Here is a 26926-nt window from a genome sequence, read left to right on the forward strand (position 1 = left end):
AAAGGTTACCGGTGGCAACCTATGCAGATCTCGTGCCACAAATATAGGTAATTCTTCAGGCTTTGTCTCTTTTATCAGGGTGAAGATGTCGTCTAGGTCACGCAGGTTTTTTCCCGTTCTTTTCCGGATGGTCTTCCGCTTAGACACTGACTCGAACAGCAACGTCTTCGCTTTGCCTATCTCATCAACCGAGAAAGCACTAGAACACACACGCAATAGACTTTCTTCATCCATTATATCTATTTTGTTTTGCACAAATGCAAGAACTTCACATATGACAATATTGCAGCTCGAACACTTCAACAAATTCGGTGACGACATTATTAACAACGGTTCAGTGACCTCTCGCGTCAGCTGTGCGCGCGAAACTGAGTAGCATAAATTATGATAATAATAAAACTATGGCACCTTCAGGACCATCGAGTTGAATTCCTGTTATGTTGAGTTTTCTGAATTAGGCAATTAGTCCAATAAAAAAGTACTTACTAGAATTACAAATCACTTGCAAACCTATGTAGATAGGTAATTAAAAATGAGGTACCTAAATAAATGAAATTTACTCTCTCCCTCATACAATTAGTGCAATTACTTATTACTATCGCTGGTAAAAGATATTCACACGTTCCAATTTGATTCTATTCAATAGATGCACTTTCTTGCGTTTCTTATTAATACTAGGAAGTAACATAATTCTTGTTTTTGTTATAAGAATATTAACGAAGGTGAAAACAAACTTATTATTTTGTGCTAATTATAATTTTAGAGCCGAAATTTCTGAAGATTCAACCCAACATCAACATAAAACCAGCATTTTTTTCAAAACTGCAACTTTTCACGCCGTCCTCATATTAATTCAATTTTTTAAAACCTACCTCCCAATAGTCTCAATACCCAGTACCTAGTATGTAGAAGGCTAAGTAACAAACGAAAAAAATGCCGTTTCTGGCGGAAACAACTTAGAATACTACACTAGTGGATTAGATATGCCGAGGATTAGAGTGTTGTGGGGGATGTGGCGCGCTCCATGGCAGGCCTTATGTCCGGCAGTTGGCGATCACGGCAGACTATGGAATGGGAAACCAATATGTTGGAGGTAAGTACACGCCAAATTGGCGATTGGCACAATTGTTTGTGTTTATTCTTATTGAGTGGGAAACAATATCGGTCACCCATTCAATAAGAATAAACACAAACCGTACTTAAATACATTTACATATGTATGCTTAGAAAGAAAGGTAATAATTTAGTAGAAAATTGTTTGATATGAACAATCATATTGCGTCGCGTTTCACCGTCAAACGGTGAACATTAGGTATTAGTGCCGCGCGCCCACACCCCCGGCCTCGCGCGAGGTGACGCCAACCGTACAACTTGCACTACTTTTCACCTCATTATGGTCACCCTTGTGTAAACAAAGCCTCGGAAAATGTGTACAGCCGACGACGTACCATATTCCTCACTACTGCTATCAGCGGAATAAATAGACTAGTTACAATCGCCGAATGGATATTTTCTAAACCGTTTTGGTTTTTCCGCTGCGATGTCCTGCTTCAATGGCTTAGCCGTACTCTACTTGCACTTTCACGTTAGAGTTTACTTAGGACTAAACTACAAAGTATCTACATAAACACATTCCAAAAAGGTCAAAGTTCAATGTGAAAGCACCTAATTCCAGTGCAGGTTGCAGTTGCAACAGTAGACGCTAAATATCGCTTTAGAGATGTCTCTGTTAGATAGCATTTTATAACGAGGAACAGACACAATCTCAAAATGAAAAATGTGAGTTCTTGTTATCATAATGCACAATAATAATTGTCGATTGTGTTGTAATTAACACACGTCACCTTTTCCCACCCGTGTTCACACCTTGATGTAATATCACCAGCTAGATTGGTTGGATGAAAATGGGAACCATAGTAAGTATAAACGTTGGGGGTTTATGTGTTAGTTTTCCTGTATTTGGTCTCGGGTGGTAAGACAGCTCGTTAGATGGAGAGTAGAGTGGGTTGAATGCAAACGGGCGGGTTGACCTAGTGCCATGGTGCGGGCGCATTGAAAGCGACATGAGCGCATAATGACGGTGGCAGGGAGGCAGCGGCGGCGGCGGCGCGGCGGCGGCACAGTGCGCGCGCAGCCCGCCATGCGCACACGCTCGTCACATGGCGCGTGGCCTGGCGCTGCTCACGCTGCTGGCCGTCGCGGCTGCCCTGCGCCGCCGCCCCGCCCGCGACCTCGCCCGCTCAGACTCCTCCGACTCCGACTCCATGGACCCCTTCATCCTCCTTGACGATTATGACGACTCGTATGAACCCGTGCCCACTCAGCGACCCCAAATTAATAGTGCCAAAGTGATACTTCGGGCCAAAGGACCCAAAGGAAACTCGACTGTGAAAAACACTAAAAGTGAAAATAAAAAAACTGTAGTTAAGCCTATAAACTTTACTCGAGTAGCAATAAGTGAGAAGCCTCCGCGGCAGCCGTGGAGCAAGGAGGAGCCGCGGCCGCTGGTGGAGGTGTCCCCGCAGTTCGTGCTCATGGACGCCAGCGTGAAGTACACCACGAGCGCGCGCCCGCCCCCGCGCCGCCCGCCCAGCACGCGCCGCCCGCCCTCCACCCGCCGCCCCACCACCACGCGCCGCCCGCCCTCCACCACGCGCAAGCCAGCTCGCACCACACGCAAGCCGCAAAAAACAACAAAGAAACCACAAAAGAGTACAAAAAAGCCGTGCCCGCCAAAAAACACGGGCTGGTTCTCCTCTTTCTTTCAGGAAAACAAAAATAAGAATGTACAAAAGAAGCCATCAAAGCCTTCCTGGTATTCAGGTAAGCAATTTAGAACGTACGTTATCACTAATGCGGATGACAGAAAACATTTTAATGAATTTTTCGTGATTATTGATTCTGTTTTTTATAAATTAAAAATATGGCACCGAACGGAATTCACAGGTTCAATTATCATTGTAGGTATTGAAGATATTTAACCGTTTCAGGCAAGGTATGCGGCACAGTTATAAAATATTAGTATGAGATAAAAACTTAATAAGTACTTAGGTATCTATGTACATTAAATTTATCCAATTAATCTGTTGTTTTCTTCGAATAACTGACCGACTAAATCGCTATAAGTACCTATTGGTCGTTAATCAGTTAAAACTTCCCTTCGCTTACCCGTATTTGTGCGAAACTTTTGTATAGGAACGCGACACCCTAATTGAGTTCTATACAGTGTGAAAAGATGAATATTATGGAGTTGCTGGCCCCTATGTAATATTTAGTATATTATCAGTACCCCATTTCTCGCCGTAGACCGCGTCCTCTTACGAATAATTATTATGATGAACGTAACTACATTTATTTAACTTTGGTTAAGAATGCTGTAATTTTACAACGCGTAAAATTATTAATTTCTTTATATTAAGTATTTCCTAGAAAGCATTAATAAAATAGATAAAATTCACACATAGTGCTATAAAACCCCGTTTAATGTCAGTTGGATGTTGGCCATATGAAAGACATCAACGCGCTCACTCACTCAATTGCGTTCGACACATTCATTGGAAAACGTTTCATACAAACTTTAATTTAGCCTATAAACTGTTTGTAACAGTCTTTTATATATTAACCGGTAATCACTCTCAGTTTGATAAGACTTATTTTGTGTTCATTGGCTTATCCTTAAACACGTCAATTACACCTCAGTAATTTTGGAATCTTATTTATTTATATAGACACTTCATTGTATATTTAAAAAAAACAATTCACAAAAACAGTTATAATTTGTACGACTAGTGGCTTATTGCCAAAAAGCAATTTCTTCCAGCATTTTAATTCAAAAAAGTTACGGAGTATAGATACACCCCTTTGTCCGTGGGTATCGTCGGCTTTACTCCGTATTCATATAAACGTATATTTTAGAGATATACACTCACGGGCAATAAAAAGGTTCCGCTGACAAAAGCACCAAATTACTCCAAAAAGGAAAAGGCTACCTTAATGGTGCTTTCTGCAACATTGAAGTACATTTAACGGGCATCTGGATATAACCAACTAAAAACGGTAATATTTTGTTCAAATTTGTAATTAAATGTTTGAAAAAATTTAGGTCGTTTGGAGTCGGCATTTTGTGACTGCATGGAACTTTTTCATTGCCCGTGAGTGTATAAAAGATTCTCTGTCTTGAAAAACGACTACAAATAAAATACTCAATTAAGTTTTGGTGGTGTCATCTAGCACCATAAGAGTAAGTACACACAGACCGAGTGTCTGTTCAGATGATACTCGCAATGTGTAAACACGTGATCACAATGACAGCCAGTCATCGGATCATCCTAATCCTCACTAATCCTAATCCTAACTAATATTATAAATGCGAAAGTAATTGTGTCTGTCTGTCTGTCTGTCTGTCTGTTACTCTTTCACGCCAAAACTACTGAACGGATTTAAATGAAATTTGGTATACATACGGTCTGGACCCTGGGAAAGAACATAGGCTACTTTTTATCCCGGAATTCCCACGGGAAAACTTTTTAAGGCGAAGCGAAGCGCGCGGGAACAGCTAGTACTATATATTTTCATGCGAGCGGGCTAGGACTGAGCTTACTCGCATTGTGTAAACGGCGCTTAACTGTATGTTAATTATGAGTTCGACTCCGTCACGATCTTGTGGCGGATTTACTAACTCATATGTGTGAACTCCCAAATAAGATACAATAAACATGGAGAGATCATCATCAAGAGAGAAATCTTATACCTACATTAGCCATTAGGTGGTTTTAGCGGAGTTTGTAAAATTACTTGAAAGAATAGAGGTACAAAAGCAAAACAAGTTTAGGCACTAAAAACAATGCTGTGGTTAAATTCCTTCTGCTTTCTAATATAATTTAATATTAAGTAGGTAAGTATTTCAGCTGTCAAATTCCGACAGTCATGTCTGTTCATCCGTCAGGTAAAGGATGGGACGGGTCGCCTTCAATCATACCAAAATCAAATACAGCACATCATGACATAAATGTGCTTAGCGAAGAATAAAATAATGCTTCAACTAAAACTAGACAATGTAAAATAAGTTTAATTATGCTGTATAATTAAAAGTAATGCAACAAATCATAAATGTTTAACATTAACTTAATTGTTTCGGTGTTCACCGCACACTCGTAATGAGTTATTAACTTATTATTCTTACGGAACGAGGTAAAACGATACGGTTGCAGTGGTGGCCTCATCTCTGTTTTTCTGTTTAAGTTTAATAAACTTTTTTTACGGTTTTGGTGTAACCACCAACCCTAGTGGGATATAATAAACTGCTATCGTGAGACCTCTGACCCCAGTCTCTTCTCATAGCCTTTAGGGCAGGATACCAACATACCCAGGTTTGTGACGACTACATTATCCACAGTATTAACATATTGACGAGGATGACAATATCTCAGAATTTATGTAGTTAATTAGCTACATAGAATAAGATATCTGATATCTTCATTACGCCGTACAAACTTATAATGTCACAAAATGTGCACGACGTTTTCAGAGACCTACTTATATACTGTACAAGTAGGAAGTATCTAAAGATTACTTAAATAAAAAAACACTTTTATCTGAGATTAACTGAGTCTAAAAATAAACAATAAGCACTACTCGGGTTAACACACTGTTATTAAGTACACACTTAGTTTTAGCTATGGTTTATAAATCTACATTAGCACACAATAACAAAATGAAGTTCTCGACATCAGAACCAAGAGGGCCGATGTCCACTTTTTGCGAAAATCACTTTTTAAGAGATCTTATATCAGTTTTTTGTCCTCTTTCTTTTAGTCTAACTCACGTATCTCTATCTCTTTTTGTTCAAAAGTTCAATTTCTTAAAAGTGGTCGCATATCCACAGTACACTGGAACCATACAGACTGTTTATAATTTCAGTCGTCATGGCTGTACAAATATGAAAATAATGTTATTTTTTACGGTCGGTTGTAAACAACAGTCCAGAAGTACTTGCAAATAGTTGATCTCATATCAATAACGTACCCTTTTGTCCAACTAAATATCACTTCTATGCGGTCACATTTTCACATCAGACCTTATGGTTCGAAACATATTCAGTTAAGTTCATAAAACCCCGATAGATAAATAGACGACCGAATGGCGTAGTGGTTAGTGACCCTGACTACTGATCCGATGGTCCCGGGTTCGATTCCCGGCTGGGGCAGATATTTGTTTAAACACAAATATTTGTTCTCGGGTCTTGGATGTGCCCGTTAAATGGCAATAGGCCCGCCCCCTATTACATTGGGACTAACATAACACTCTGGCGAAAAGTGGGTGCAGCAATGCACCTCTGCCTACCCCGCAAGGGAGTACATTAGTACAATGCGTGAGTGCGTGTGTTTCATAAAACCCCGAATTAAAAAGAGACAGCACTAGTTTTTTCACAGAGTATGAGCGAGACAAAGCATAATGCCATCAAAAACATAACTTGGAAAAAAGCCTCGCAACCGTAAAAAAATGGTGGTTTCACGTACTTAATACCAAGTAAGTTTATTTTATCAGTTTCTACTAAAGGGTTCTCCTATTTTAAGTTATAAGCAAAAATCTTGTATGTCTTAAATAATTAGATTGACTTGAAAACACTATATACCTCACAACTAATATGAGTTTATTAAATTACATTGCTTAGTGCGATTGCCAAGTCAATCTGGTAGATAGGTGGAAAATCTCTCCACCTACCTGCCTGATTGACTTACTTTAAGTAATAAGCCCACCGATTTTACTTATCCTTGTTCGTGAGATATATAGAATTCATATTAATACATACAAGATTTTTATATTTAAATGGTCCCTACAGTACGATACTTTCAAAGAAGCCGCTTCTGAGGTCTTGGGATACCTAAACATGCAGATAGGAAGGAGACAGGATAAATAATAAAGTTGCAATTTCCTTCCTTCAAAATAATAAAGGAAGCAGAAGTGTTCCTCTACCGACTTGATCTTGTGGTCGCGGGTGATGACCTCAATTCTAACGTACCATTCGGCCCCGACGATAGTCCTCAGAGTCAGGGTCTGCTGTACCTGGAGCCTGTTGCAGTTGGTCGTCGAGCATAGTGAGTACGCCGGAGCGGCGTTGTTAATACGGAAACGCATATATGTTTTAAAGATCCCCAGGTTCGTGCGCAGAAGGAGTCGGGAAGCCAACATGAGACAGAGCATAGCCCATTCGGCCTTCGCCTGGTAGACTGTGTTGACCGCTTGCACACTCATGGTGAGCGTGCGCTCAATCGTCACCCTCAGGTATACTTCACTGAGTTGATTGACTGAGGATCTTAAGACGACGATATTACTTCGGGGTTGCAGCTTCTTAGCCGGCGTCCAGGTGTGGCTGGAAAACATCGCAGTGCCCACGTTGACCACCATGCCCCACTTTTCCAGCAATTCCGGCAGGTGATTCAGTTTTTGATACGGCCAGGTTTGCTTTCTGAGATGAGAAGAACTACACACTTTTAGCCAATAAAACCACGTCGTCTCCACACTTGCTCACCAGTGTTAGGATATCGTCTATTTAGGCCACGTAGAGTCAGGCAGCTGCTCTGAGGAACTCTAGATCTTGCGCAGGGTGGAGTCGGCGTCCTTGACTAAAGCGTAGAAACACCGTTCGTCCAGGAATGAAGCCGCTGTCTGCACAATTGCCAGCGACGTGGTCGTCTGAGACAACTTGTACAGCAGTCCCGCATGCCACACACGATCGAACGAATGTGTTCGGCCCTTGTAGCGTTTAAAGCCATAAGATGCAGGAAGCGCTCAAGCTGCAGCGTTGTGGACTACTGTGGAAACCAAACTGCTCCGCACGATAGCGTGATAGAACGATAGCTTCGCGGGTATCGGTAGTCCTTTCTGGTTATCGGTAGGATGATGACTTTCCTCAGTTTCCAGTCTAGTCCGGGGAAATGTTCTAGGCCTTTACTAATGAATTTACAACATCTTGTCGATAAAAGCGTATTTTTTCTTAAGATTTTCTAGTGCAATACGGTCATAAATATAACTAATTAATGCTGGTAATGATGCTACCTATCGCCCGTTTTCTTTTGGACCACGACTTACAGGGCCACCATTTGTTTTTGTCGTTTTATTCGTTATACATACCTGTTTTACAATTTCTATTTTTTAAATAAAACCTTCAAACATTTATAATTTCAGAACCAAAGAGTCGTATATAAGACATATTTGGGTCTTTTGTTTAATTTTCTTGAATATAATAAATAATTTCAGAGCCAAAGAGTCGTATATTACACAAAATTTGGCCATTTGTTTCATTTTCTTGAGTACAATTTTATTTCAATTCGAACCAAATAGTTATAAATTAAGGTATACCGTAGTTATTTTTTATTTTTTAGAGCCATTGAATCTTATGTAGACATATGCAAGCCAAAAATCAACTTAAATACTATTTTCCCCGAACTATACAGTCTGTTGTTATAATAGGTATAGGGATTTTTTTAAAGTGATATTCTTTTTTCTTGAACTAAAAGGTCCGATGTTAACAACGGCTTTGATTTTTGGTCTAGTGTTTTTAAAATCTATACAGCCGTAAGGTCTTTTATTGACGTGAGCCTTTAAGTTACTATTTACAGTCGAAAAATGGGGCTGATATCCATACTCAAAGACACAAAACTTGATTTTGTCGCTAATATAACATAGGAATTGTTTTCAAATCAAACGCTTATGTATTGTCATTAACTAGCCGAGCGAAATAATGTATTTGGACTCCAAAACAAACATCTGTGTTTGTTTTATACTGAGTTAAAAGTTTATTTTCGCTCTACTGAAAAGTTGCAAAAATGGACATCGGCCCTCTTGGTTCTGATGTCGAGAGTTGTGTTCACTTGTGCATAAAAAATGACAAGTGTTAATGTTAACATTCACTTTAAAGCTAATAAAAGTTTATCAAGATTACAATGAACTTAATTTAATACAATATTAACATTAAATCTTAAAAGTTCGCACGCAAATTTTCTGTTTTGCCAGCGCTATCGTTGCAAGAACTTACTTACGGTAGTATCTTTGAGGTATGAGGAAAAACTAGTGGCACTGGTTGTAATGGCCCGTATCCTGTCCCATTGACAGCGGACTTTCCTCGTGACACTGCGGACACGGCAGACGGCGGAACCAGTGCAGCATCGCACGCGCCACTTTTTTATGATAACTGTCGGGTTTTAAGTTATCTGTGAGGTTATCTTGTTTGCGGGGCTATATTTTTTTGGTACCTACTTAACAACTGTTTCACACGATTTATGGGTACACTTGTGCAGTCAACAATCATATCGGTTACTATACTACTCATAGTAGAATAATTTGACCATTGTCGTATGTAAAAGACATTGTGAGATTTGTGAGCTGAATAGTATAGCTTATGTGGAGCCATACAAATTTTGTATCTGTATTTTATCAATGATGTGATTGAAGTTAATAAATAATATATAAATTGTTTGCTCTCTTTTTCCTAGGTCACATTATAACTTTTCAATAACTTTTAGACTTTCTTTAGTAAAACGTAAAAACAGTCTATTGTTCTGTGCTTAATTTAGCTCCCATAGTTTTGTTTATTTCAAACTATTGTTATAAACCGAGATGTTAGCAGCAGGTGAACCAGTAATTTAAAATATTTAAATATCTCAATAATTGCATACTGTCAAAGAATTCGTGTCAATTACACGTTATTCACAGCAATTTGAACCCAATAACGATAACTTCGACGTCGTAATAAAATACATATATCGAGCACATTAATGGAAAGGCGCAATCACAACACCAATTATTCAATGTCAGAATTTATAACCATTGGTAAAATATCATTGGAAATATGAAATTTTCTCTTCTTCTATCTTTTTTTTAATTATAAATCCTTAAATGATTCCTTATGGTATTGTAATTTAAATAAAAGTTATAGTTTTCCTTAACTGTACCCATTGTAAACGTTATACTTATTATTATGTACAAAGTTGTATCAAAGAAAGTTAACGCTTGGACAGCTTATGGAGCATAAAATTGTCATGCTTTATGTGTTATGTGTCAAGTTACTGGGTTATAAAACTGATCGATCTGACGAACGTGACGATAGTCGCATCTCCACTTTGTGCTATGTATTCCCGCGGTTCAATGATTCCGGTCTTAGATTTCTTCGCTTGGGATGGTTCATTGGTACCTATTTATAGGGCCAATTTCTGTATAGCCGCATATTCTACGAAGACTGACGTCGCGGCTCGGCGGCGCCAACAGAGCGTGTAGACCTTAATTGACTTTCTACCCTAAAACATGGGTTAAAATTAGCCCTATGTAGTTTTTTACTAGCTAAATATGATAATTATAAGTAGTCATCTTCTTAGGTGTACATGTATATAGTTTTATTTTTCTAAATGTATATGTTGATCATTATTGTCCTTTAAGGGTCAGCAAGGGGTAATCGAGGGTTGGCATTGTCATAGAATTATGTAGTAAACAATGCTCTACAACCTTGAAAAAAATCACACAGGTAGCCGAAGAGTCTAGCTAGGTGCTGAATGATTCGAATTCATGTAAATACTTATGGATAACTGTAAATAAAATTCAGAATATCACGCAAGACCAGAAAATCACACTCCCGTATTGTAACAACTGTGTCGTAATTATCGAGAATTTTCATATGATTTTTATCATATTATAAAGTTAAAGGCTTGGACTAGGCGCTAAATACCTTGTTTTTTAATAAACACACACTTATTTTGTGTAAATTAATCCCAAACTTGAGCAATTTTTTTCCCTCAAATCTTCATACAAATATCTATGGCGGCTTTCTGTGTTATAAAATCATAAACACAAGTGACGTTTGACTCAGTTGGCCGCTGGCCTCCAAAGAAGGGTCACGTCGGTTTAGGCAGCACTGACAGCTCGCGATCTTATCGTGTACAGATACAAAATCACTGCACATTGGTTGTCATTGCACTTTTTCAACTTTTATGACACCAACATAATTTGATTTGAAATTGAGGAAGCATAATTATTCCAGTATATTCAATACATTAAATTAAATTAGATAGTGGGCAATGTTCTCGCGTGACATTACAGTCTCGTAAAGGTCCGATGAGGAGCAGGAATATAGCGAATGGATCTAAGTGATGACAATACGTAGGAACATTAGGTTAGGATTCATCAAATACAGTCTCATGGTACTGGTTGAGGAATGGTCTCGTGAGGATCTGATGAGGGCAGTAACAAGGTGGTGACTGAATTTTATTTCAAAGATGTTAATAGCTAAAAGCATCGAGTTTGGGCTATTAAGTATGTTTTTCAGAGAGACAGAAAGATATCTTAGGTTTCCTCTGGATTAGTTAGGTTTACTGGGTTTACTAAATTCATTCGTAACGTAAAATTGATAATGACGGAATTTCTTCTATAGACAGTAGTTACTAAAAAACCAACGATAGATGGCGTAATTTGCAGAAGTACCTATCTAGTCACCCTGTCACGGGGTGACTTCGGTTGGTAACTCAGAAAAAATACTATATGTTATTGCATCAATAATAAAAATATCAAGAAAATATTCAAAGTTTCCATCCTCGCACACAAATCACAAACTCATGCCCTGTTCTAGGAGCAGGGTCTACCCTAGTGCATTTTCATGACCACTTTTCGGTTCTACCTTTTTTGGCCCAAGATTTATTTGCCTAATCTCGTGTTGCATAGTAACGTTTGGTCAAAGTCTCGTTTCGCCGAAAATCGTATGGCATAAATCTCGATTAGTAAAAAGTTAATTCGCATTATCTTGTTTAGCCTAATAATGGTATGGCCAAATCTTGAATAGCCTAATAATAGGTTTATACAAAGTAATAATATTTGTTTGGCTTTAACTTTGACGGAGCGTCTCTCTATAGCGCAAACTGGTGCCTTGTATTGTTTCCGCTGTTTGGAAAACGCTCCGCTCCGCTTCGCTGCGCTCCGCTTTGGTTTTGATGAACATGTGCACCTAACACGCTCCTCCTCGCTTTGCTCGTCGTCGCACCTATCTTTAGTTTTCGATCTCATGGGGTTTGTAATAATTATTGTATGTGTATTATAAATGTATGTTGTATTGCTCGTTAACTTTCGATTTTTTTATCATTCAATATCGTGATTTTCGGGATGTATGAGAAAAAATACCACAATTTGTACATTTACTACATACTTATTTATTAAGATAACATTAGGAGAAACAAGATTATACATAGGTATAGACGAACATACATTTGAGCAAACGAAACTTAGGTGTTTAAAGATTGTGCCTAAAGAGTTTTTGATGAAACGAGCCTTATGCCACATAATTCTTGGCAAAGTGATGGTTCGGCCAAAAAAGTTTAGACCATACGAGTTATGCGAAATGAGTTTTGGTTAATAAAGATTATGCGAGATGAGGGGAACCGCCACTTTTCACTTGTGTCCCACCGGTTTCGGAGCTCAGCGGAATAGCACCATTAACCATTATTATTCTGAGATATCATCACTTCTTATTCTGAGTTACCCAACATAAAAACACGCCATCTATTGAAATCATTTTTTAATTAGGATTTCTCTATGGTGTGGTCCCCAAATTTAAGGGTAAAAGCAAAATAATTATATTTTAACCTTTTTTTATACCTATTATATTAAAAGACCAATTCAACGATACCCTACCTACACCATCAAAATAACCGGAAAAAATATCAGCCCCAATTTACTTGTATGGGAGAGGGAGTACCCCAATATTTTTTTGGGGTACTCCCCATATCTATGCGAAACATCAGCTTGATATCTTTACCCGTTTCTGAGAAAAAGGGCGGTGACAGACAGTCAGTCAGACAGACGGACAACAAAGAGATCTTTTAACGGTTGCTTTTTTTCCTTTTGAGGTACGAAACCCTAAAAATAAGAAAAAATATTATTCTGCTACCAAAAAATATACTTACAAACATACAATCGAAAAATATTACCCTCCTCCTTCGGCAGTCGGGTAAAAACAAGTGAGACAGGGGGTCATTCTGAACTTTTGTTCTACGAGTTTTAAAAATTAACAAAAAAAAACCTTTTTCATAGAAACTTTGATGACACGTGACTTTTTACCATGGAAAACGAATATTTTTTTTCGCGAATTTGCAAAACTCGTAGAACAAAAGTTGTTCAGAATGACCCCTTGAGTTGAGTCATCCCCTTTCGGCTTAGTATACCCTTAGTATCTACACTTTAATACCTGTAGTTACCTTTCTACAAGTAAGTAAATACTACATTTGTTTAGAAAGCTAATCGGGTTCCGAGTATGGAGAAAAGTGGCACCCCTGTTAATTTCTACTCTTTCCTGGTGCTTGAAAAATGAAAAAAGAAAATGAAAATGAAAAAATCTTTATTAAAATTTAAAAGTTTAACTTAAATAACAATACACTGTGATCCTCACACTAGGTAACACCTGTATCGTGAGAGATCAGGTTCGAACTTACACAAAAACAAGCCGTAAAACACAGTTTGTCACGCAGGACGCAAAATAAAAAGATTTGTTGTATTAAAATTATTTAGGCATGCATATAAAAAATAAAAATATAAGTAATTACGTATGCCAAAAGTACAATATATATAACATATGGAATACATAGATACAGAAATAATAAAAGAATAATATAATATATATCATAATAAATAGCTAATAAACGCACATTAACATGTTCTCTGCATCGGAGTAGGATGATACGGTCAACCAGCGCAGGACTACCACTTTGGCTTCTCTATCGGATAAATGTTTGATATTACATTGCCTGGCGATTTCATTAAATATGTGAGCTGTTATAAAGGGTGCAAAACGCCTTGCAAAAGCAGTTTTAACTTACCAGCTTACCAGTGTAATTAAAAATTATACTTACCCTCAAATCACTACTTGAAAATAATTGTCAATAAAGTTGGCGAGTAAAAGTTTATGACCCACTGTGCAAACATACATGTGTGCGTGTCACTGCGTGTGCTGTGTGAAGAGCATTGAAAACCCAAATTTGGCGGGGCACGTCACCCTGTACGGGCCCTTAATGATTTTAATATACCTATAATATTGTTGTAACACTTAGGTTTTTATACATTTTGGCTTTCTAAAGTGAAAATCAATATTTTAATATCACAACTTATTGTTAATTGTGTCATCAAAATTAGATAGTTGTAAAGTTGTTAATATTCCTTTTTACTGCTTCTCGAATGCCTTTAGCGTATCAAAGACTGACTTCACCAATGGACATATAAGTATGCTAATGATTGATGAACTAATTGCACACACATCAAAATAACGGACTAAAATGATCATACATGGCCTACCAATATTCAAAATTAAATGCTTTTCTTCCTGCCTATTACTTACACGGGTTACGCTTCAACTAAATATGAGAGTGTAACTAGCTACCAAAACGTGAATTTCGGACGCGAATGGCGTTGATAATTTTATATATTTCAAATGTCTTAAGGGAGAACGATGTAGGTAATAGAAAAAAATTGACTGAGTTCTTTATTTATTCATTGAAATTAATAATTGCTAGGCTTCTACTTCGGCATGCCATACATATTGCATACTCGTGTGTACGAAGATATATTTTTCAGTAGGTACGCAAGGTGTGTCTCGGTTCTTCTAAAGTTCGTGTGTCAAAAACATAAACATCATCGGTGTCGTTACCTTGTAGAGTAAAACGCACAGACTGTAAAGAAACAGACTTGTTCGTCACAGCAATTAAGCGAAAATATCACTTTCACAAGTTTGAGTTAGCTGCTGCTTGTCCACAAGTCTGAAAAGAAAGATTTAATAGCCCGCTGCCTTGCAACTTGTTAATGCTCATAAAATTTCCTTCATTGTTTGCAACAGTTTTGCAAACCTAAGCAGTAGCAAATGTTTTCTAATAATATATGTTACCTAAATAAATTGCCCAGCAGTGAGACATTGTAATGGCTACATAAAATAAATAACAGATTCAAGAACGTTAACAATGTAGGTATCTATGTATCGTTATTGATAATAGTTGGGATTTGGTCCGCCACTCGATATTAAAGCGTAATTATTCAATTTGTGTGGTGTTAATTTATTCACCTCTTGTTTCTGGCCATCTGACAGAATTGAAAATGTATCAGTTTTCCATAGTTTATAACAATAATGTAAGATAATAATCATAAAACAAGGATAAGTTATTGTTAACGGTTTGCAAAGATTATTAATATTATTACAATGGCATGCCATCGAAAATAACTCTTTCATTGAAATACCTTCAGTTGATACAAAAAAAGAAACTTGAACTACGCGTTGAATTCTTTTCTATGGAGGAAATTTGTCGCACACTGTGCGGTGTCACCGCCAACGCATTATTTTTTAAGTTGGTGCCATAATGATTCGGATTAATTTTTTACTTCTCTAACGCCAAAAAAGAATACTGCTGAGGTATTTTTTGACAGACACATAGAATTGGTCTCAAAATTAAATTATGAAAATTTCGACAGGCATCTTCACAAAACTATACAAATGGATTTGGGGCTCCAAGTCGAACAGTGCCCAAGGGACCAGTAGCGGATGGTTCAGCGGAGCGGCGGCCTGGCTGCAGGAGGAGCCCGCGACCACGACCCCCGCCCCGCCCCCCGCGACTACTGCCCCCGCCCCCACCCCCGCGCCAGCCCCTGCCTGGTACAACAACCTGTTGGACTCCGAGGACGACGACGGTGCCTACACCGTCACCACCACCAGTAAATATCATCATCAGTCAATAATAGACAGATATATATCTATATCTAGCTAGATAGATCAAACAAAGGATGTGATAGATACAGGACAGTTAAATCAAGAGGCGAAATGTGTGTGTTGAAGCATAATCATCCTCTATAATGAGCATAATAAGCCACTCTCCCAAGGAGTGCCACAATACTCTGTCCTCGGCCTTTCTTATCCAACCACTACCGGCTAACGAGCGGCGGTTCAACGGACAGGAGGGCATCTGCCTGCTCGTGGTCTCCACTAGAGAACTAGTAACGATATGCCTCATTACAAATACATCTCCACTCGAAAGTGAAACATTATTGCCACATACGTATTACAAATATATCGCACTTTCCATTTCTTTCTAACTTGCCATGTACCTACCTATAAATCCATTAAGAGCACGGTATCATCATTACGTGTGGAGTATATTGCTGCAGATTGGTTATGCTAAGTAATTAGCTTATCAAGACGTATGGTCTAGTTGACGACCTGTCTTTGTTACGTAGTTCGACCAAGCGAAAATATCTTGAATCTTATACTTTTATCTAAATTGTTACTTGTTAAGTTAACTATGTATATAGGAGTACACAAACAAGGTATCATTATACCACTTTAATCACAGAATAAATGTTTTTTATAAACATAGCCTAACATATACATACCTAATTATTTAAAACCTAAAATTGCTGCAGAAAAGACGCCCAAAAAAGCTGCGAAGACAACATACAAAGGGTACCAGTTGCTGCGCGCATACCCCGACGCGCAGTGGAAAGTACACGAGATGTTAGACCTCCAGGATGAGGCCTCGGACTCTGGGCTCAAGTGGTGGACGCAGCCCTCCATCAACGGCTCCACCGACCTGCTGGTGCCGCCCGACCTGCTGGCTGATATCAAGGACCACCTCAAGTCACTCAAGATCGACTTTGATGTCGTCATTTGGGATCTGCAGGTTATTTATTAGCTTTATTATTTTCGAGTATTTTGCAATGTTATTACAGTACAGGAAACGAATGAAAGACATCTCAAATGGACTAGATTGATTAATCAATTGATCTAGAAACCTAGGTAGCGATTATAGATGCCATTGAAAACGCAATTCATGCATCGAAATTAGTTTTCACAGCTCCAATCTCTTTCAGAAAGCGATAATGTACGAGAACCCGCGCTTATCCAAGAAGCAGAGGATAGAGCTGGAGCAGTTAAGAGGACACCCCATGACGTGGCGCCGCTACCACCGGTATGCGGACATCCTGCGCTATCTGGAGTACCTGCAACACTCCTATGCGGACCTGGTCGAGCTTATCCCTCTCGGACGCTCCTCGGAAGGACTGCCTTTAGTTGCCGTTAAGGTATAATAATGCTTCATAATTAATTTCGCAATTTTAATTTAACATAAAGCAATTAATAAGTCAAAGCTTTCTATTCCCAGGTGGCTTTACCTAAAAACGATACCCAGTACAAAGATTTAAGTGCAAAAGGGTACAAAAAGAAATGGAAACTACGATCCCAGATGAAACCCGCCGTGTGGGTCGAGGGAGGGGCGCACGCGCGAGAGTGGATCGCGCCGGCCGTCGCCTCGTGGATGCTGCATACCCTCGTAGAAGGAGAAAAGGGGCTAGGTGAGTGCGAAATTATTCAATCTTCTCAAGAGATAGTTCACTTTCTTTGTGTTAGTATGCAAATGATAGAGTTGCATGTTGAATGCCTATCTAATGTCGTTTAGGTCGCAGACTAGTTGCAATACAATGCATGTCTGACGTTTGACACGTATGAATATGAATTGTTGTTCAGGCACGGAGCTGGAGATGCTGCGACAGGCGGACTTCTACATAATGCCGGTGATGAACCCGGACGGGTACGAGCACACGCACACGCACGACCGCCTGTGGATGAAGACGCGCTCGCGCCACGCCGACGCCGCCGACGACTACTCCAGCTGGTCAGTGCACGTAAACCACGGCCGCACGTAACGGTTCATTTGTACCCACTAGTGCTGGAATTGAAACATAACACGACACTGCGCCAGTATCATATTATATCGGTTCATTCCCGTTGAATGCCTAAAACGATACTAATCTTAATGGGTAATATTTCTGAATTTCACACTTTTATTTACTGTGTGCGTCAACCGTTAGACACTTGTTTAACTTGTCAATACAGTAATTCATATTATATTTTTATATTTCATCACTACAGTTAAGATGAAAACACATTCAATGGGAACAAGCCAATAGCCAAAAACGTTGGTAAAGTGAAATCTCCGCAATTACATGGTCAAATTCACATGGGCAGTCTTCTCGACTGTTCCACTTCACTTGCTGTACGGCGTAGTTACACTTACACAGACCGGGTCAAAGGTATCACGCAAATTAGTCATATAATATACCACGGAACGTAGATTAAATATATAAAAGCTGTATTACGCCACTTTAAACACGCTTTATACAGTAATTGAATACACAGACCCACCTTTTTCAACATAAGATGATAGATTACTGTATTATTAAATTCCAAATTGTTGGCATGAAAATGTGCAAATTTACAAGTAGTAAGAACCTAGGCAAGGCTTTAACAAACTGGACTATAGCCTACGCTACGCTTATCAAACCACAACCAGTAGTGTAGATCTACAGAAATTGTGGCCGAGCCGCTTAAGCGTGCTTTGTACAGCCATCAGAGATAACCTCCTAACCCTCAAAAATTAAGAGCGTCTTCACTTCGGGAATGGGCTTCAAGTATTTAACACAAAAATCTGGTGAATAAGGTATATAGTCCTTTGCTAACTAACTACCACCAGTCTCTCAAAAAAATAGGTAACTACAAGCAAAGTGAGCAAGCATAATGTCACGCAGTCGGCTCGGTCACCAACGCCGCGGTCTATCATACTGGCATCATCCGTCTAGATCTTGCAACCCCATGTCTGCCCATGTGCTGAATCCCTGCCAATATAGTCATCACAGTATAGCTAGGTATTTTAATAATACATAGGTAAGTATTTAGTTATTTGTAAACGCATCGACGCTTTAATTACGATTATTTTTCTCAGTTCTTTATGAGTTAACATTAATATTCAAATCTCTGTTAGTTCCTGCTTGCGCTTCTCTTTCGCTTACGGCTCTAGGTATCATTAAATATTTTGAAACCTATCTAGCTATCTTTCGATCGACAGATGTTACAAAGTGCATTCACTTATTCTACTTTCTATATTTGATGCAAAAGTTAACATGCGATTGACTGATTGATTAATGATAATAATTGATCTATTCATGTTATTTATTCTGCTTACTTACAACTTTTACTGTGCAGTAAATTCAGTAGGAACTAGGTGATTCGCAGCAAATAGAGGTTCTTATAGTAATCACTAGCCATTAGGTAGACCAGAAAATTATTCAAATAAAAAATAAAAAGTAGATTTTTACTATTACATAGTTACTTAAATATCGTATTATAACATTAGGCTAGGTCCTAGGCCGCTTGTATGATAATAGAGTATGCTCCGATTCTGTCTGGTTGTCATTGGATCCCGTATTTACAGGAGTAGCTTCCGAAAAGTTACTCGGTTCGCTTATCACGTACACCAGACTGAATGGCCAGTCCAGTGATGGCATCGGCCTAATCTTTCCGGTCGTCAACGTCAAACACGTTAAATCACGGCCAGTGGCCCGAACGAGAGGAGAATGCTTTCTTGACGCACACGCTAATTTAATATGCTAATCGTAATTCGCAAAAAATATATTCAGTATCGATTTATTCTAGTCACGAATATAAATGATAATGCTATTTCTGTACATAAGTTATAAATAACTGTCTATAAATACTTAACTGTTCTACGAGAGTATTCTAGGTTACAAATACTGAATAGAAACCGAGACTTCTACATCTATATCCTTAAAGGTACATAATATATTATAAGCATATTACTATCAGTAACTGAAACTTTTATGGTTAAAATATAATACTAAATATTATAAAGGGGAAAGTTTGTGAGAATGTTTGTTACTTTCACGTAAAAACTACTGAACCTAAAATTTGGTATGCAGGAGGCTGAAAACCTGAATTAACATATAGGCTACGCTTTTTGTCCCGTTATTCCTAGAGAAAATATTGTTAAGGCGAAGCGGACATCACGGGAGAGAACCTAGCCTTCTATATCTACACTCACGTGCAATGAAAAAGTTCTACCTGCCATTGACGTTCCATATGACCATGACGGTCGAATGGCGTAGTGGTTAGTGGCCCTGACTGCTATGCCGAAGGTCCCGGGTTCGATTCCCGGCTGGGGCAGATATTTGTTTAAAAACAGATATTTGTACTCGGGTCTTGGGTGTTGATATTTATATTTAGTATCTATCTATCTATGTATTTGTGTAGATATATCAGCTGTCCGACACCCATAACACAGGTTCTGCCTAGCTTGGGGTCGGATGGCCGTGTGTGAGATGTCCCCACATATTTATTATTATTTATTTATTATATGTCACTGGAAATTTTGGAGTGACATAATGGAAAGTCAGTGGCAGGTGGAACTTTTTCATTGCTACTGAGTGTATCCCGATACCAAAATATAGTTCTACCCCCAGGTTGCCGTGGAACTGGGGCCGCAGCACGGACTGTGTGGGAGTGGACGCGGACCGCAACTGGGACTACCACTGGGGCGAGCGGGACGCCTCGAGGGACCCCTGCGCCGACAACTACGCCGGCCCGCACCCCTTCAGCGAGCCCGAGACACGCGCCGTGTCCGCCTTCCTCGCCGAACATAGGGACCGGATTAAGGTAGGACATATTACGTTATACGTTATGGCCTCAGCTGAAACACCAGCGCAGTGTCCTTAGCTATAGCCAAAGGCGCTGCATTAGCTGAGGGGACACCTTTTTGGCGGACAGCAAATTAAACCTAACTATAAGCTACCAGTGTGTCAAATAAAGTTTTTCTTTCTTTCTTTCTTTTCTTACACACTCACGAGCAATTTTATTAAAAGTTCCAGTGACATAGCGCCAAATTACGGAAACTCCTAAACGGAATAGACTAGATCAATGACGCCGTCTGCAATATTGAATTAGGTACAATGACATACATACATAACAAGTTGTTGTTATTAACAACCAACTAAAACTAAAAATATTTTGATGGAATTCTAAAAAAGTTGGGATCATTAATTGGTGTCGATTATTTGTAAATGTCCTCGTGAAGTGCCTAGACAAATTGGTTTATTCATACACTGATTTAATATGTACTTAATTTCTTTCCTATTGATATTAAATATGTTCTAATAGCGACTTTTACTTTTTGGTTGGTGAAAATGATTTATTACCGACTACAGTAGAGGATACCTTCGTATACATAGATCTCTCTTGAAGATGTTAATCGTTGCGCTTAGTAATATAATATTTTATTACTTAGTTTACTTACTATGTTCATGAAAGTGACAAGTCTGTGTAACTACACATTATACAATGTAAACAAAATTTACCGGATAGAGTTCGAATTAGGAACAAATTCAAAATTGATAAAGGTTTTTTTTTCTTTATCCTATGTAATATTTCCCAAAATTCCGCTTAAGCAAAAGAATATATACCTAGGTTATGTCTCTGAACATAATCGATGAGTGATAGTGATACCTAGTAGATTTATAATCAAGAAGATACGAGTGTTTTACTAGTATTCAGTATTTCATATTAATTGATTCGTTTTTATAATTCACAGGGCTTCTATTATTAACATGGTAGATAGATAGATAACTAAGTTGACTAGTTGGTAAGTTAGACCTGTCTCATAGAAACATCGTCGCACGAAGATAAATAATTATAATTAAGTAGTTGTGCTAATTGTCCATTTTAAACGTGTATCTAATCACTCATCGACTAGTTCTCGGGATCCACTTCATAAGAATGTTGAGGGGTTTCTCCATTTTCTTTGCAAGTAATTTTCTCCTAGAACGGCGTGGCAAAACTAGGACCATGGCCACTAATGTGATTATGTACCTATATAGTTGCGAATACCTAGTCTACGGTTACTTAGCTAAGGGAATCAGATTTAGTTATAACAGGATATAATGTTTGTCATATTCCGTTATAAAATTTATAGTTTCCGTTGTATATATGTATATTATACTCTATGGTAAGATCTTACTTTCTTACCCTATGGTAAGGAAACTCTGTTAATATTTAAGTATAGGTACCACAGAGTTACTCTATCTATTTTATTTATCAGCAGCAGCTACAATAAGAAAGTTTTCCCCTGCGTTTACTATGGACGTATTATTGTAATTATTTGTGCTATAGATCTATATGGCCGTCTATCCCAGAGCTTTCACGATTACAACTATAGATTCTCACCAATAAACTTAATAACCTGCCTACAGGTGGAAGACTGTAGTTGGCGTTATTAGAATTAGCCAAGTTTCTTTGTTCCCTATGAGGTCACTCAAATTGAATAGATGACTCAGGAGCCGATGAGCTTATTTGTCCAGAGTAGGTAATTAAGGTGTCCGCCTGTAAATATCGCACTTTATTTAGTCACAAAGGCTGATGGCATATTTGAGAAAGTTGCGTTCTTTGATTGATGAGTTAGGTAAAGTTAAAGCGTTTGGTGAGTGGTGTGTTTTATAAATTTTCCATGCGTGCGTATTTGAGTTAAATTTTCCATTCGTGCGTATTTGAGTTAAATTTTCCATGCGTGGGTAGGTACCTGGTGGCCTGCGCCTAAAAGTATACAGGCGGAGATTTTAAAATAGCGATATCAAGCTCACATGCTGCTCAAGCACATCCACATAAACACCACTGCTACACACATCACACACAACACGTCCCCGGATTTATAACAGATGTAGCTGGTCCCTTCATCATCAGGGATCGCTATTTTAATAACTCCGCCTGTATACTTTTAGACGCAGGCCACCGTACAAGGCAACAGTACATACAGGGTGTCCCAAAAGTCAACGTCATCCCTTAAAGGGCTGATAGGTCAGCTCATGAGAGGCCAGAATATCACAATATGACCTTAGTAAAAACTCGATAATTTTCGAGATACTGACACTTTTATAAATTTGCTGAAAATCGACACCTTGGATCAGTTTTTTGGGTGCCGCCGGTACAAAAATCCATATTGTTAGAATTTGTTTGGTGTTGCATCACCCTGTATAGCCCTGCTATTGATCCCAGTCAAAAAAAATATCGAGTAATGCTTTATGTTTAAAAAAAACCCGGTTTTCAAAGTCATAAAAGGTAATCGTATTTTTTTATAAACAACTTTGACTCTACATATTGTAAAAAAAATATACCACGCAAACCTGGCACCTTATTTAAAAAGATTGCTCATTTAATGCAGTTTCCAAAATGGTATGAAACGTTGCTATTGTTTCAATTAACAAAAAAGTTATTGCTATTTTAGTACAAAACGACCTCGATGTAAAATTGTTTGAAGGAAATTTATCTGACTGAATTTATTAAGGGTAATTCATGTTGAAATAAGTAAAAGTAAAATAGGAGGTGTGGCCGGGAGTGGGAAAAGAGACAACGTTGTCACAGTTAATAAAAAAAACGCATTTTGAGTATCTTTCTCGAAAAAAGTGGACTATAGCAACTCCACATTCCCCATAAATGTAGCGCATGGTAACGTACATTCCTGAGTAGTGCTAATGTGTGATATTGTACAAGTAAAACGCTTACACATGTACATTGTACACCCACAGTATCCAAAAAAGGGACAGATCAGTTTGTCATTAACATTACCTCTAATTACTTGTTATTTATTTTAAAGTTATTGTTAAACAAAACCAAACTCTCAAAATTATGATTATGACCATTAATGAGTATTATTTTTAGCTGATTATGTACTTAATATAATAATGTGTTGTTATAATTTTGAGAAATAAAAATAAAAGTCAATAAATGTTTGTTTTTTTTAAATAAGGTGTAAAAAACACAAAATATGTTTTATAAGAGTTTGGTAAGTTTTTTCTTAGCTATTTTTGCGTCATCTATGTTGCCACGGCAGACCCCACCACCTATTTTACTTTTACTCATTCCAACATGACTTACCCTTAATAAATTCAGTCAGATAAATTTCCTTCAAACAATTTTACATCGAGGTCGTTTTGTACTAAAATAGCAATAACTTTTTTGTTAATTGAAACAATAGTAACGTTTCATACCATTTTGGAAACTGCATTAAATGAGCAATCTTTTCAAATAAGGTGCCAGGTTTGCGTGGTATATTTTTTTTACAATATGTAGAGTCAAAGTTGTTTATAAAAAAATACGATTACCTTTTATGACTTTGAAAACCGTGTTTTTTTTAAAGATACAGCATTACTCGATTTTTTTTTGACTGCGATCAATAGCAGGGCTATACAGGGTGATGCAACACCAAACAAATTCTAACAATATGGATTTTTGTACCGGCGGCACGCAAAAAACTGATCCAAGGTGTCGATTTTCAGCAAATTTATAAAAGTGTCAATATCTCGAAAATTATCGAGTTTTTACTAAGGTCATATTGTGATATTCTGGCCTCTCATGAGCTGACCTATCAGCCCTTTAAGGGATGACGTTGACTTTTGGGACACCCTGTATAAGGCAGAGAAATCTGACCCCTCTCGGAAGCATTGTTACTATGAGAGGGACCTAATTAACCCAGGTTTCTCTGTTCCTGACCGTACCTACCTATTAGACGGCCGACTGGTTTAGTGGTTATGGTTAGTGACATTGGCTGCTGAGCTGAAGGTCCTGGGTTCAATTCCCGGCTGGGGCAGATATTTGTTCAAAGACAGATATTTGTACTCCGGTCTTGGGTGTTGATACTTAATATTTGTCTATCTATGTACTTGTGTAGATATATATATCAGCTGTCCGATACCCATAACACAGGCTCTGCCTAGCTTGTGGTAGGATGGCCGTGTGTGAGATGTCCCCACATATTTATTTATTTATTTGAGTGTAATTTCCTGCAGGTGTACATCTCGCTGCACGCGTACTCGCAGGCGTGGCTGGTGCCCAGCTCGCATGCGCACGCGCAGTTCTCGGACGACGGCGTGCTCATGGAAATGGGGAAATTGGCGACGGCCGCGCTCGCCGACCTCTACGGCACTAAATACCAAGTGAGCTAATTTTAAACTTTCCACTGTTTTGCTTTGATTGTGCCTAAATTTAATTGTAATGAAGGAAAGTTTTAATTTGTTTTAATTTTAGATAGGCAATTTAGTAAGTTGATAGGTAAATTTGAAAATTAAAGTTGCTAATAACTCTATAAAATATAGGATGGTATACGAATATTTATTTATTTATTTATATTTTGGCGACAAACAGTCATAATTACAATAAATTTTACACATAGATAGTGGTATTATTATAGACCTATAGTGCCGACAATAATCACAAACAATTGATTAACTTATAGCTAGTTGAAGTTGGGTGAGGTAGGTAATTACAGTCCGAATAGTACAAAAGATATTTATAAACTAGGTAGGAACTATACCTACCTATTGTTATTTTCAATCCACCGATGATAGCTCACTAAAAGCTCTATCAAAAACTTATCAAAACACTATGAAACTTATACGAGTATGAAGTTATCAGAAGTGATAGATCTACTTACTGCCAATTTCTATGACTTTATTTAGGTACCTACCATCTATTTACCGATGACTGGTAGTTAATACTATCGTACGATTTTAACAGGTTGTAATTTTTAGTGTGTCAAATTAGTATGAAAGTAGGTCAATACCAGTCATCGGTAGATAGAGTTATTAAAACTACACCTAGGTGTCACAATGTAGGTAAAACGATCTTAGCCAGGCGTGGCCGGGCAAACATGAAGTCTTAAAAATGGGTGATCCAATAATAGATACCTAAGTACCTACTAATCCTAACTAATATTATAAATGCGAAAGTAACTGTGTCTGTCTGTCTGTCTGTCTGTATGTTACTCTTTCACGCCAAAACTACTGAACGGATTTGAATGAAATTTAGGTATACATATGGTCTAGGAAAGAACATAGGCTACTTTTTATGCCGAAATTCCCACGGGAAAACTTTTTATGGCGAAGCGAAGCGCGGGGGAACAGCTATTCCTAATAAAACCAAACTTAAAATCTTACCTGTAATCTTCCAGGTGGGCACAGCGGCGGACATCCGGCAGCCGGCGTCGGGCATGTCGCACGACTGGGCCAAGGCGCGCGCGGGGGTCAAGTTCTCCTACCACGTGGACCTGCGCGACTCCTTCGGGCCCTACGGCTTCCTGCTACCCGGCTCGCAGATTGTCTCCACCGCCAAGGAGACCTGGCAGGCCATCAAGGCCATCGTCGACAATCTAACGCCAGGATAGAAAATTATTTAATAGTAGTTAAAATAAATGGGATGTGATTAGTTATTTATTCTGTAGATTACTTAGGTCCTAACCTTACAAATGCTCAACATATTTTAAAGTAGCCAGTAGTTATACCTCTTGTAAGAAAGTACTTTAATAAAATACGTGAGCAATAAACTTTTTCGTTGACTTGATTCTTCCAATTTCCAAGACTTTTTTTCCCTCCCATATTCCCGTTTTTTATAGTTCAGTTACTCACCAAAGTCACCAATAGATGTCACACTATGAGCCGTTTTCCTTGACAGCTGTCAGTTGAGTTTTTGTTCAAGCCGATAGATGTCGTGACAATATAGTGTACCCAACGTCAAATATTGCACACAGAGAGCAAAGAGGTTGAAGTATTAAACTCAGAATAAGAACTCACTACTTTTAATAGTACTTCTATTTAGTCTAATTTACAAGTTCAGAATGTTTATTTTTCAAGCGTCGTTGCTGTAGAGAACGCCTGAGGGCAGATATAGAATTTCCTCTGTGGAAATAAAATGTGAGCTGACACAAAATCTGTGTTCTGAGGGTTTGACAATTAGTACAACTCAGACAACGCCATCTGTTCCTCCATTGGTTTCTCCCAAGTTTCTCCAAAAATGAATATTTTTTTTTTAACAAACGGCTCATTATATAAAGCCACTAAAATAAGTATAATTTTTTTTATTGCATTAGCGTTTGATTGGGTTAGATTTAATAAAAGATAATAAATCGGTATGTAAAACTAATCACTTCATTATTCATATAACTTTATGTAATCTTACATGTATTAAATAAATAAACATAAAAAAAATATGTCGTTATTATTCCAGGGTGTAAAAGTACAAATTTTC

At 38.2% G+C, this 26926-nt stretch overlaps 1 protein-coding gene across 1 annotated transcript; it reads left to right on the forward strand.

Annotated features, from left to right (window-relative positions):
* Positions 1–1814: 1814 nt before the first annotated feature.
* Positions 1815–26228, forward strand: LOC105382031 (carboxypeptidase A2). The gene is made up of 9 exons (XM_038117950.2): positions 1815–2823; positions 15490–15729; positions 16435–16691; positions 16882–17091; positions 17172–17361; positions 17534–17681; positions 20323–20515; positions 24694–24840; positions 25854–26228. The coding sequence occupies exons 1-9, from the start codon at positions 2160–2162 to the stop codon at positions 26064–26066; spliced, it is 2262 nt and encodes a 753-aa protein (XP_037973878.2). The 5' UTR covers positions 1815–2159; the 3' UTR covers positions 26067–26228.
* Positions 26229–26926: the final 698 nt, after the last annotated feature.

The sequence above is a fragment of the Plutella xylostella genome, chromosome 10, assembly GCF_932276165.1.
Source record: "Plutella xylostella chromosome 10, ilPluXylo3.1, whole genome shotgun sequence".
Classification (NCBI taxonomy): domain Eukaryota; kingdom Metazoa; phylum Arthropoda; class Insecta; order Lepidoptera; family Plutellidae; genus Plutella; species Plutella xylostella.

Coding starts and splice junctions, on each gene's coding strand:
- LOC105382031 (XM_038117950.2), top strand. CDS start 2,160: ATGGCGCGTGGCCTGGCGCTGCTCACGCTGCTGGCCGTCGCGGCTGCC. Junction 2,824..15,489: donor AAAGCCTTCCTGGTATTCAG/GTAAGCAATTTA, acceptor AAATTTCGACAG/GCATCTTCACAAAACTATAC. Junction 24,841..25,853: donor TCTACGGCACTAAATACCAA/GTGAGCTAATTT, acceptor GTAATCTTCCAG/GTGGGCACAGCGGCGGACAT.